This window comes from Kogia breviceps, chromosome 1 (assembly GCF_026419965.1).
Source record: "Kogia breviceps isolate mKogBre1 chromosome 1, mKogBre1 haplotype 1, whole genome shotgun sequence".
NCBI lineage: Eukaryota > Metazoa > Chordata > Mammalia > Artiodactyla > Physeteridae > Kogia > Kogia breviceps.
The window spans coordinates 167,647,134-167,660,042 of record NC_081310.1 but is presented as its reverse complement, the minus strand read 5'-3'; the positions used below and the strand labels follow the sequence as shown (position 1 = coordinate 167,660,042).

General features: G+C 42.7%; 1 protein-coding gene across 2 annotated transcripts; it reads left to right on the top strand.

The window, feature by feature from the left end:
- The first annotated feature begins 152 nt into the window (after positions 1-152).
- On the top strand, positions 153-12,038 carry C1H1orf50 (chromosome 1 C1orf50 homolog). Of its 2 annotated transcripts, none has more exons than XM_059074634.2 (5): positions 153-273; positions 402-517; positions 5,489-5,575; positions 6,093-6,224; positions 6,589-12,038. In XM_059074634.2, exons 1-5 carry the CDS (start codon positions 204-206, stop codon positions 6,787-6,789), a joined length of 606 nt encoding a protein of 201 aa, XP_058930617.1. In that variant the 5' UTR covers positions 153-203; the 3' UTR covers positions 6,790-12,038. The 2 variants fall into 2 exon arrangements, with proteins under 2 accessions (XP_058930617.1, XP_066865898.1); XM_067009797.1 differs by having other exon boundaries at positions 154-282.
- Positions 12,039-12,909: the final 871 nt, after the last annotated feature.

Sequence of the window (12,909 nt, the reverse complement as noted above, 5' to 3'; positions counted from 1 at the left end):
AAGCTGCACCGCCCCTTTGGCCTTCCCCCAGCCTGGACCCCGCCCCTCAGCGGAACCAGGAGCGCCAGCCGCAGCCACGCCTCCGAGCTCCGGGCAGCTCCTACGCCCAATGGCCAGGGAACACGGAAGCTCCGCCCATGGGCCTTTTTGCGCAGGCTCTGCAGTCTCGCGCTTCCGGGTAGTAGGGAGAGGAAGGTGCTGTCATGGAAGACGCTGCAACGCCCGGGACGACCAAGGGAGTCATAGAAAACCAAGGAGTTGTGTCGGCGGCAGGTTGGGGAGGTAGGCGGGGCGGGAGTCAGATGGGTAAAAGAAGCCCTCCCGGAGTAGCTAGTCTGCCGGGCTCCGCGGGAGGCCGAGGGCGGGTGCTCACGGCCTGTGTTCCTGGGTGTGTGTCGCAGGAGCCCTGGTGGAGCTCACCCCGACCCCCGGCGGCCTGGCCCTGGTGAGCCCCTACCACACCCACCGGGTCGGAGACCCCTTAGACCTCGTGGCGCTCGCAGAGCAGGTGCAGAAGGTGAGGAGGCGCGGCTGGGGAAGTAAACGACCAGCTTCGTGCACGTTTGGTCCTCCAAGCCACTTAGTGTGGGGTAGCATTTGTTATCGTCTCCATTTTATACGCGGGGAAAACTGATGGTCATGGCGAGTCGGTGGCTTGACTCCAACTGATCTTCTGAGACCAAAGACCCCTTCAGCTACAAATTGAGTGCCCGCAATCTCCCTTCGTGGGAAGGTTTGCACAGTACTTTCAGTATTCATGATTTCATTTGGGCCTTAGGACAGCCCTGTCAGGTAGGCAGTACAGTTATTCTTCCTATTTGACACGCGAAGGGACGTTTCCAGGGACCTTTCAAGATCACTCTAACGCAGTTCTGCAGGGATGCGTAGCTCGCTTACTTTAAACTGCTTCCCTAAGATCTTTACTTCTGACCTGAGAGCTTGTAGAGCTTAACATCTTTTAGAAGGGCAGGGACTCTAAGTTTTGCCCTCTGTCTTCATGCACTGGACACAGTATTCCCAAGCCCAGTGCTTAGACATTGATTGCCAAAAGAAGTAAAATAAGGAGGAAATATGACATAACAGAAATAGCACTGGGAGTTTGGACACATGCGTTTTAATCTCAGTTTTGATATTAATTTGCATTGTGACTTGAGATAAATTACTTTTTTCTGGACCTCAGCTTCTTTATCTGTAAAGTGCAGGGTGTGAACTAGGAGAGCTCCTAGATCTAAATTTCTTGAAAAACCAGATTTCATGTAATCTTACCAAGACGTCCAGTTGTAGAGCCCTCTTTGATATGTACAGGTACAGGCCCTTGCTACTTTAAAGCTTATGCTATACCTCTCGTCCTTGTATACACGATCACATTTGGCCTTGGTTATGGTCAAAGGCTTTTTACTCAAAAAAAATTCAATAATTAATGTGCTCAAATTCCCTTACATGTACATCTCTCTACTTCAGTTTTGTTTTTTTTAATTAAGAAATTTTCAAGTGCTTAGGAAAGCTCCTTTGATTCAAATGGTGTGCTTTCTCTTTTCTAGAGAGGTGGGAAGCAAGGTATAACTTTTATGGATTAGGAGAACATTATGTGTCTGTTTAATCAGATCACCTTATTGGGAGGGAGGCTCCCAAAGTCAGACCTTAGGCAAAACATTTTCAGTGGGTTACTGAGTGACCATTATGTGTATTACAATGGCCTGAAACAAAGAAAGAAGGAACACGGTTTTTGTCCTTTAGCCTATAATCAATCTAGTGAAATACAGAGGATGCATTATTGTGCTACTTCTATTTTTCCAGTATTAGTCTTTGAGAAGCTGAAGAAAAAACACTCTGGAGATAAAGAGAATCAAGCATATTTCAACCTGTGTACTGAAATGTACTTTCTAGCAGGACTGACTTCGTAACATGCCATTTAGGCATTCGTGTGTGAAAGCTCGGGAACCTTGGTTTTAAGGCATGAAATTTGGAATCAGACTGATCTGTGTTGAAATCTTTAACTGCCATTTATTAGCTATGAAACCTTGGACAGGTTGCTTCACCTCTCTGAGTCTAATTCCTAAAATGAGAAAGTGAAGTTGGAGTTCATCATCTCCAGCTTCATAAGGTGTTATGAGAATTAAATGAGACAATATGCAAAGGGCCGCAGAGTGATTAGGGCCAGAGTTTGTGCTTATCATTATTAGTACTCTTTCTCTCATTTCTGTTTTAATTAGGCTCATTTGTACACAAATGACAGATTTGTTGCCCCCTTAAGAGAAAGGAGATTTATTGTAAGGCCACTCTTAACCCAGAATTATCCTAGCTCTAGGAACCACCTATTCTCTCCTTGGCCATAAGTTGCCTTATTGTACTTGGAACAAAATGCAACTTCTTGTGTCAAGGGCCATAAAGCCTTACATGATCTGGTCCCTGCACTATTTTTTATATCTCCACTCACTAACTACTCTTAAGCTGCACTGGCCTTAGAAATGCCTGGAAGCCGCTCCTCTGGTTTTTTGCATGGCTGGCCCTTTCCTTTCCTTCAGACCCAAGTCAAATTTTAGATCCTCAGTAAGGCCTTCTTATCTGTAGAAGGCTATACGCCACCGCATCCAAATGACAGTATTATTAAATTGAATTTGAATGCCTCTAGACTACACATGCATTCTAATTCCTGCAGTCCTCACCATTCCCTGTTATTAAACCAGTTGCTTCATTCATTTGTTATCTTTGGTCTGCTTCCAGCACGTAATTACGGTTATTTCCTTCATAATAGTGCATCATTGTTCCAAGTACATACAACACTAATTATCTTTCTTTTTGGTGTCTGTATCACTCCCCAGGGCAGTGCTATGCAGTATGGTAGCCACTAGCGTCATATGGCTGTTGAGGCTTGGAATGTGTGGCAAGTGCAGCTGAGAAACTGAGTGTTAAATTTTAATGTAAATTTGTTACAGAGCCCAAGCTTGCTCTCCTCACTGCACAACAGGCCAATAAATCGGGAGACGAGGTGTTGAGTCATGGAATAGTGATGTTATTCAGAAAGCCTGGTGTCCGAGAAGCTGGCAGACTAATGTCCTATAGTGCCATCTTATCGGGGTCTGGATGCCAGTTTCGGTTATAGAACAGAGAGAAGGAAGAGGTGAGGAAGTAAAGAGGCCATAAGTCTTGCAAAATATCTCCTGGCTTGGCTAGTTTTGGGGAGGGGATGTGTAAATTTCTTCTTTTTTGCAGCCATTCACAGGTGGGCAGGGTCAGAATGTCTCCTTGTGAGCTGAACAAAAGCACTTTAGTTTAACATTCAGGCAGAGGGGCAGGGTTCCCAGGCAGGCCATTATGTATGCTTATGCTATAGACAGCATCATTTTAGTGATTATAGTAACAAAAGCAGTGAAAAGCAAAGGTTAAAGTAAAAGAAACATTCAACATGGAGTCAGATTCTGTTCTTCCCTGTAACAATTTTAATTAATTTAAATTTTAAAACCTGCTAATTGATTCAATTACTGGAAACTTGTAAGTATATTTGGAACAATTTGAGTATGTGAATCAACTCAACTGTAAATTTTATGAAGTCTCAATACAGATCAAGTTTTTCCAATGAAAATTTAGCATCCAAATTGATAGGTGCTGTGAATATAAAATATACACTTAATATGAAATGTAAAATATCTCTTAACAATTTTTATATTGATTACATGTTGAAATGATAATTTTTTTTGTTTTATTAGGTTAAATAAAATATTAGGGTTTTTTTTCTTCTTTTTTGGCTGCGCCATGCAGCTTGCAGAATCTTAGTTCCCTGACCAGAGATTGAACCTGGGCCACCACAGTGAAAGCGCCAAGTGCAAACCACTGGACTGCCAGGGAATTCTGTATATTATTAGAATTAATTTTACTTTTAACATGGCTGCTAGGGCTTCCCCGGTGGCACAGTGGTTGAGAGTCTGCCTGCCGATGCAGGGGACATGGGTTCGTGCCCCGGTCTGGGAAGATCCCACATGCCGCGGAGCGGCTAGGCCCGTGAGCCATGGCTGCTGAGCCTGCGCGTCCGGAGCCTGTGCTCCACAACGGGAGAGGCCACAACAGTGAGAGGCCCATGTACCGCAAAAAAAAAAAAAAAAAAAAAAAAAAAAAAAAAAAAAAACATGGCTACTAGAAAATTTTAAATTACATATGTGACTTGTTTCATATTCTAAAGGATAGTTGCATTAGACTGTAATCTTAACGAAGGCAGGGACCTTTTTCTCATGTTTGCCAATGTGTGCAGTTCCTAGCAGGGTGTCTGACACACAGTAATTGCTAAGTGTATATTCGTGGAACAGATAGAGGCTTGACTCAGTTTACTCAGTTGTTTCTATTCACTCATAACATGGCTTATACCTGACCTTTACCTTAAGCTTCCACAACTAACCAGCAAATTCTCTTAATATTTCTTAGTTCAAATTTAACCTCTTACTTTCTTTTCCTTAACTTAATTGTATACCCCTAGAAGTTAATCAGTTTTGGGGGGAATTCCCTGGTGGTCCAGTGGTCAGAACTCCATACTTTCACTGTCAGGGCACGGGTTCAATCCCTGGTCAGGGAACTGAGATCCCGCAAGCTGTGCAGTGTGGCCAAAAAAAAAAAAAAAAAGTTAATCAGCTTTTTGTGAAAAGTAATCTGGAAGTTTCTGATGGATTTCTGTTGTCTGAGTGATAATCCTTCCCAATACATGTATTGGTCACACCTGTTTCTCCTAGTTTTGAAAGTTATTTATTTTAAGCAATTTCCAGTGCCTTCAGTTGAATTTCCTAGCACATGGCAGACAGTCCTCTGTGTATATTATAATTGTTTCAGGTCTACATCATAGTGCAATCTTTTAAAAATACATTTTAAGTAACAATTAGGAATGCAAATATAAGTTAAAATATAATTATAATTAAGTGTGATGTAAATAATTCAACTGAGGTAATGGTCAGATTAACAGATACTTTCTATATATAGTTAGGTTCCTAAATAGCAGGTGATAAGAGGCATACCACAAATGTCTTTGGATTTTCATTGTAAAACCTATCCCTGATTTCAGAAATGTTTAAATGTGAGAAAAAAAATTGGAGACCTGAGGAATAAGTGGGGTCAGTCAGTCAAAAGAGCAAGAAGGAAACATATTGGGTGGAGGAGAGGGCATATTCCATATTATTTGGAAGCAAGAGAGAGCAGGGCATGTTGGAAGACTGAAAACTTTGAGTGTGACTAGAATCTAGAGTGAACAAGGTAGACGCTTTGGTAAATAGAGAAGGAGCACTTATTTCTGTGGTGTGGGTGGTGTCAGCATTGGCTTTTTGTAAGCAGTACTGTTTGAGCTGGGCCTTGGGATGAGTGGGCATTCATGGGGCATGGTGAGAATGGGAAGAGTATTTTAGGCATAAGCAAAGATGTTGACATAACTTTACATTGGGATATAAATAAGAATATCATAGAAGTCTTATCCTTTTTTTGACCCACAGTTCAGTTTTTTTTCTCACCTTAGGCTGATGAATTTGTCAGAGCAAATGCCACCAACAAGCTGACAGTCATAGCCGAGCAAATCGAACATTTGCAAGAACAAGCCAGGAAGGTAAGTAGTGGCTTTTAGGTAAGCGTTCATTTTCTTCGCTTAGTTCATAGGATTGACTGAACTTGCTTATAATCATTGTAACTTACTTGTTTCAGTACCTCCTAGAAATATAGAAGTGTTGAGTAAAATAGAATAAGCCCAAGAGGTTACGTATAAGTGTTTTCACTGGGAGAAAGCTCAGTGAGATAGATACAGCATTTTGAGGGGAAACTATGTTTTCAGCTATAAAAGAAATGTACTGACCACAGAAAAATTGGAAAGAAATGTAAAAACCATTCAGAAGCCAGTAACACTCAACGTTTTGAAATACAGTTTTCCTAAAGGCATTTTTACAGCATAGTAGCATAACATCGTGTAATTTTTCTCTTCAATATCATCTGGATCTCAGTCATGATCCAATGCTGCGGGGGAGCAAGACCCTAGGCATTGAACGGTTTCCAGATTTTGAGTGGGATGGTCATTGAGTATGAGTGCCTGTTACCTAATACCTAATTGGTTACATCTCTGCGGTTCTTAGGTATTGGAGGATGCTCGCAGAGATGCTGACTTGCACCATGTAGCTTGTAATATAGTGAAAAAACCTGGCAACATTTACTACCTTTATAAACGGGAGAGTGGTCAGCGGTATTTTTCCATTATTTCTCCAAAGGTAAGAACATTCAATTTTTGCACAAAAATCTACTCTTGTCTTTGAGAAATTCTTGGGTGTATGTGTGTGTGGTGTGTGTTGTGTGTGAGAAAATGTAGGCATAGGGGTTGGGAAGTGGTTTTCTAGAAAACTGGAGGTGGCATGAGCCCAGACATGACTCTGAAAAATATGCATGTGCTTAAATTATTTCACAGTCATTATCTCTATTAAGGGAGGTATCTGATGTGTAATGTAATGGTTTCCAAGAATGATTCTGACTGATCTGGAGTGAAAAGCTAAGAAAGAAAATTGTGGTAGAATTAGGACATGAGCTCAGTTTCTTTATCTCCACCCTGATCAGAACTGACTCCTTTGCCTTCTCTAGGAATGGGGGACAGGTTGTCCACATGACTTCCTTGGTGCCTACAAGCTGCAGCACGACTTGTCCTGGACTCCGTATGAGAACGCTGAGAAGCAGGATGCTAAAATCAGCATCGTGAACAAGTTGCTAAGCCAGCCAGTGGCTCTGCCTCCAAGCACTGAACCCAGCTTCCAGGGCTTCACTTCCACTGAGAGTGGACTCTGACAAAGGCTGTCATGGCTAGGACCTGTCACCTCCTTGTTGCCCCAATCTCTGCCTTTATGGGAGGTGGCATGAGAATCGAGGGCATGTAGGGGAATCATGAACTTTTGGAAGGTGGTCCTGTGTGAATGTATTGCTGTCGTTATTACTTTTAGTTGGGATGGTAAAGAATCACATCAGTCTCTTTTGGGATCCTTTCCAGGTCACAGATATTCAACTAGTCAGTTTCAGAGTACTGGCCAGTGTACTTTCCTTCTTTATCTCCATCTGTTCTCCCATAAATCAGAGCATTAGAGAAAGAAGGGTTTCTTCTTCCCTCGAAAAGATTGGCCAGTCATTTTCCAGAGAGGACTGTTGTTAGTCTCTTAGTAACTAGAAGTGTTTGAAATTGGGGTTGTGGCTATTTAACAGTTGGTGCAACTCCAGCCTCAGATTCGTCTGGGAACCAGAATGTTGTGTACTGGTGTATGATAAACAGCTTGGCTTGGCGAGCGAGCGAGTGTGTGGTTCTGGTATTTCTGCACGATTGATAAGGTTTGGCTTGACCCATTCTGCTCTTTCTGCTGAGCTAGGATGACTGGAGAATTTGAGGCAGCAGCAATGGCCAGGTTTCGGGACAGTCAGCCTCTAAACTCACAGAATTTTAGACTTGGAAGAGATTTTGGAGGCTACCTCTAACAATGTTATGCATCCACTCTCTAGCCCCACTGAGCAGGAGATCCAGAGTTCCGCCATCTGCAGCAGGAAGAATCCATTAAGTGGCAACTTTAGAATATTGTGGAAAAGAGAATAGGACAGTGGGTGAGAAACAAGAAAAACAGCCAACCTGTTGATTATGAGTTAACTCAGATTATAATTCATTTTGACCTGAATTATTCAGGAACCTAACAGAAGCTTTTTGGCTGAGTTACTCTATGCTGATTCTGACTGAGCTCTTGTGGGACTCTACCTCACTTCCTGTTTGTTCAGTGGAATTAGCTAAATTGATAGCATAGCCAGCATTGCTGTACTTCCTTCAGTGCCATATAATCTATTACAACATGCTGTAAAAGGAGTGAGAGATCTGTACTTGAAATCAAATTGCCAAAGTTCCTTTCTGGGGATGAATGTCCTTTGTATTGACCTGCTTGGTAATGCCACAATCTCATCCTGGTGTTAACAGCCTTTCCTTATAAGCTTCGCTCCTTGTGAGCTGTAAATGGTCCACAAAGGCCTAGCAGAGGTTGGGACTAGATTCTGTCAAGGTCGCACAGATGATACTTGGTCACTCAGTTCACAGGAGGATGCTCTGTGGAGGCAGCCGCGAAAGCCTCTGGCTGGGAGGCTGCAGGAAATGGGACACACAAACACACTAGTAGTATAGTAGTTGATTCTTAACTACAGAAAGTTTCCCAGATTTTCAGAAGGTTTTGACTTGCATGATAATGACATTTTTAGTAGGTGCTTTGTTATCCATTGCTGCATTAGTTACCACAAACTTAGTGGCTTTAAACAACACACATTTATTATTGCAGAGTTTCTATGCATCAGGAGTTCAGGCACACTTAACTGGGTCCTCTGCTTCAGGGTTTCTTTTCTCACAAGGCTGCAGTCGAATTACTGGCCAGGCCTGTGTCCTCATCTGAAGGCTCAACTGAAGAAGGATCTGCTTCCAAGCTCACTTAAATTGTTGGCAGAATTTCAGTTCCTCACGGGTTTGTAGGACTGTGGAGCTCTGTTTACTAATGAACTGTTAGCCAGAGGCTGCCCTTAGTTCTTTGCTACATGAGTCTTACCAACATGGCAACTGTCTTCATCAAAGCCAACAAGGATGAGAGTCTGCTAGCAGGATAGAAGTTATGGCAGTGACATCTCATACCTTGGCTGTGCTCTGTTAATTAGAAACACGTCACTAGGCCAGCCCACACTCAAGGGAGGTAATTACCTAAGGGTATGAATACCAGAAGGTGGAAATCCTTGAATCTTAGAATCTGTAAGCCGCAGTGCTCAGTTGAGAGGGGGAAGGAAGGCTGTGGGTAGAAGAGGCAGTATTACAAAGTGGTTAGGCTTGGTGGCTCTGAAGTCACAGATCTGGACACGACTCTCAGCTCTGACAAAATAACCTCCCCCTAGTGTTTCTGCTTCCTCCTCTGGTCCCTTCTCCAGTCCATTCTGTATTCAGTCATCAGCTTGATCTTTTGAAAATGCAAATCCACCTCACCCTTGACATCTATCCTAACCACTGGAACGGAGAGCCCTGTGATTCAGGAGCAAACTTTCTTCCCTTCAATAAGGTGTGCTCCTGGCACTGACCACCAGGGGGTGTCATTGCAATTTCCTGGTTGTCTTGAAAATGCAAACCGACCTCACTTTTTAAAATTTTTTTACTGTTACAAGGGATATAGCATTTTTAATTTTTGTGAATACTGCTACAGATCCACCTCACCCTTGACATTTCCTAACCACTGGAGCAGAAAAGAACTGATTCAAAAGCAAACTTTCTTTTGTTCAATAAAGTGTGCTCCCTACACTGACCACCAGGTAGTGCCATTGTGCTTTCCTGATTAAGCCAGTTACCAAGCTTAGAGAAAGTTAGTGGCATTGTGAAGTGATTTTGGAGGTAGCATCTCCTAGGGGGACTAGGACCCAGTGATTATAAACAGTAACCATTTTTCACTCATCCATCCATCTATCCATCCATAAGTGAGTAATACTTAATTACTGAGTATTAAGTGCCTTCCAGGTTCCAGATTCTGGAGAATGACACAGGTGAGTAAGACAGGCCCCTATTTCCAGGAAGCTCACAGTCTAGTGGGGGAGAAAGCAAGTCAGCCATTACAACATGGTATAAGAAGGACTATGATAGAGGTGAACATGGAATATCATGGAGCGCTGGGGAGGGCTGCTTAACTCAGTTTGGAGAATTTGAGAAGACTTTTTGGAAGAGCTGACACCTGCTTGGGTGTTGAAAAAGAAACAAGAGCTAGAGCTTGTTTGGAGGCTCCAACTGTCGTCTCTGTAGGAAGGTTGTCTGGGGGTTAGGGTAGGGTTTATTTTTGGATGGAGTTTATTTGTGAATGAACAAAGGGATATCCACTTAACAAGCCCTATCAACCAGAGTGATCCTGCCAGTCAGGAAGGGTGGAGTGAGATAGGTCCCAGCCAGAACACTCTAACTTCTAACAGCTAGGAGATAGGTAGATGAGGAATAGGATGAAAAGCAATTCTAGGCAAAAAAATAGCACGTGAGGGACACTGACAAGAAGCAATATGACATTTGGGGAATTGCAGCTAAAGTGAAGAATATTGGCCAGGTGGATATGAGAGGAGAGCTAATTGAAGGGTTGGGGGTAGGGAGTTGGTAAAATTGGCCTTTTTAGAAAGCTCATCTTGGCAGTGGAGGATGAGTGGGGGAGGAACCACTGGGAGCCTCCAACCCAGCCCAGGCAAGAGACGTTGGAGGTTTGAACAAAGATGGTGATGGACTGAGAGGTGTTGTATTTCATCCATTGTAAACGTACTTTTCTTCCCCTACGTTGTAATCTCTCAGACCTAGATGCTTCTAGATGTCAGTAGTATGTCATCGTTCAATAATGGTTTGTCTTAACAGTGGATGGCATCTCAGGCTTGATGAAGTATGGCATTTTGAAAGTACAGTAGATCGCCATCTTGTTAACTAATACGATATGGCAGAATGAGTGGAAGGAGAGAATCTTAGATAATGCGTGAATTTCTGGCTTGAGAGTGTGGATGGTGGGAATCCACTCAACAAAATGTGGAAGAGGAAGACATCCCTGCTATTTTCCAAAATAATTAGCAGTCTGTATTTGCCTCAATAATCCACCATGCTGGCCCTGCCTGGTTCACTGGGTGTAACAGCTGACACTACCTCCTTTTCTCCACATTAGCATTCCAGAAGGAGGGAAAGAAGGCTTCAGTCCGTCCACAAGTATTGAGAGTATTGGTGGTGTAGACACAAAGATGATAAATACTGTCTAGTGAGCTTTTATTCTGCCAAGCATAGCCAACTGATTTAATCTTTATATAATCCACCATCTATAAGGTATTATACAGTATTCCTATTTTACAGAGCTGGGACATCTCAGACATTAAGCAACTGGCCCATGGTTACGCAGATAAAAATTGGCAGAGGTCAGGCTCAGACATTACTATTTGATTAAAGTCTGACCATAGCTATAACCATAACCTGTTTAGGCCGATTAGGACAGTCCTAGAATATCTCTACATAGAGGTGTGAAGAACTTAAAATACAAAAGTGACAGAGTAACATGTGTATATGGGACACTATAGGAGCAGTTCACTTGAGTATTAAGTGATGAGCATGCAGATGATGTATATCAAGGTCCAGAGAAGATAAGTAACTTACCTAAGGTCACACAACTTAAAAACAATTGAGCCCACATCTCTGGCACTAAAGCCCATGTGCAAACCCCCCACATACAAGATAAAGTTCATTCCCTAAAGGAGCCGGAGCTTGGGAGGAAGGAGCTACTAAGTGCCTGGAGTAATTAGACTTCCGTGGTCCAAACAGCATTTGATTCAGTGGACTACTTCCTACTACTTCCTACTTGTTTTTCATTTTGATTTGGAATATTACCATCTTCTGCTTCACTGACTGCATCTTTTCTGTCTCCTGACACAGTTTGGACTGCTCTGGGGCCAAGTCTTTGGCCCTCTTTTCTTTCTCTACTTGGTGATCTAATCATTTCCCACTGCTTTAAATACCACCCATATGCTCTTGACTCACATGTGTGTCTCCAGTCCCGATCCCTCCTTGAGTTCTATGCAGACTTCATTTATCCAACAACTTCACTTGATGTCATTACAAACCTAACGTGCCCAAGTGGAAGTCTTGAGTTCTACCCCAAACCTGTTTTGTTACCAGTCCCTCTTTCCATCAGCATCTGTGTCACACTGCTGTTGAGGCCAGAAACCCAAGTCATCCTGATTCTGTTCTTCCCACACCAATCAGCAGGTCGTCTCAGCTCTGCCTTCAAAATACATCCCACATCTGACTGCTGCTCACCACCTCCCCACCTCCCCCCCTTAGTCCAGGCCACCAACATCTCTAGCCTGGACGAATGCAGTAGCCTCCTAGCTTGCCTCCCTGCCTCCATTCTCACCCTCCTTCATTCTGTTTCCACAGACTGTAGTCATCCTCTTAAAAATGTGAGTCAGGTTATAATACCTCTGTAAAAAATGACCTCCAAATTCCTCATTACACTTAGAATAAAGTCCAAATTCTTGCCAAAGTTCTATGTGATGTACCATTCTCAGTACTCACTGCATTCCTACTGACTGCTCAGCTTATCAGCACATCAAGCCTGTTCCTGCTCCAGCGTCTTTACATTTGTAGCTCCATTTCCCCCAAGGTCTTCTCATGGTTTGTGTCTTCTCAACATTTAGGTCCCTGCTCAAATATCACTTCACTCGTTACCCTATCAGAAGTACCAACTCCTCTCACATCAAGATACTTCTGACCCTGTTTTGATTTCCATGGCACTTGTCGTGACTAGACATTATTTGTTGCTTTTGCCCCGTACTTGAGTGTAAGTTCTCTGAGGGCAGAAACAGTGTCTGTCTTGTTTATTGCTATATCCCTAGCACCTAAAATAGTGCCTGGCACATAATAAATACTCTAGTAATGGATGGATGGATGGACATCTGCAGCTCTGTACTTATATCCTGCAGGGCGTCTAAGTCAATGCAGCTAAGAGAAATAGAATGTGAGCCACATGTGTGATTTACAATTTTTTAGCAGCTACATTAAAAAATAAGGAAAAACAGGTGAAATTAACTTTAATAATTTACTCTAACCCAGTATATAAGAATATTAACATTTTAACAAATAATACTAAAAATTAGTTATTTTACATATTTTTAAACATCTTTATTGGAGTATAATTGCTTTACAATAGTGTGTTTCAGCTTTACAACAAAGTGAATCAGTTATACATATACATATGTTCCCATATCTCTTCCCTCTTGCATCTCCCTCCCTCCCACCCTCCCTATCCCACCCCTCTAGGTGGTCACAAAGCACTGAGCTGATCTCCCATATGTCCATGCCACTCTCTCACTTCGTCACAGCTTACCCTTCCCCCTCCCCATATCCTCAAGTCC

Coding starts and splice junctions, on each gene's coding strand:
- C1H1orf50 (XM_067009797.1), top strand. CDS start 204: ATGGAAGACGCTGCAACGCCCGGGACGACCAAGGGAGTCATAGAAAAC. Junction 283..401: donor GTCGGCGGCAGGTTGGGGAG/GTAGGCGGGGCG, acceptor TGTGTGTCGCAG/GAGCCCTGGTGGAGCTCACC. Junction 518..5,488: donor TCGCAGAGCAGGTGCAGAAG/GTGAGGAGGCGC, acceptor TTCTCACCTTAG/GCTGATGAATTTGTCAGAGC.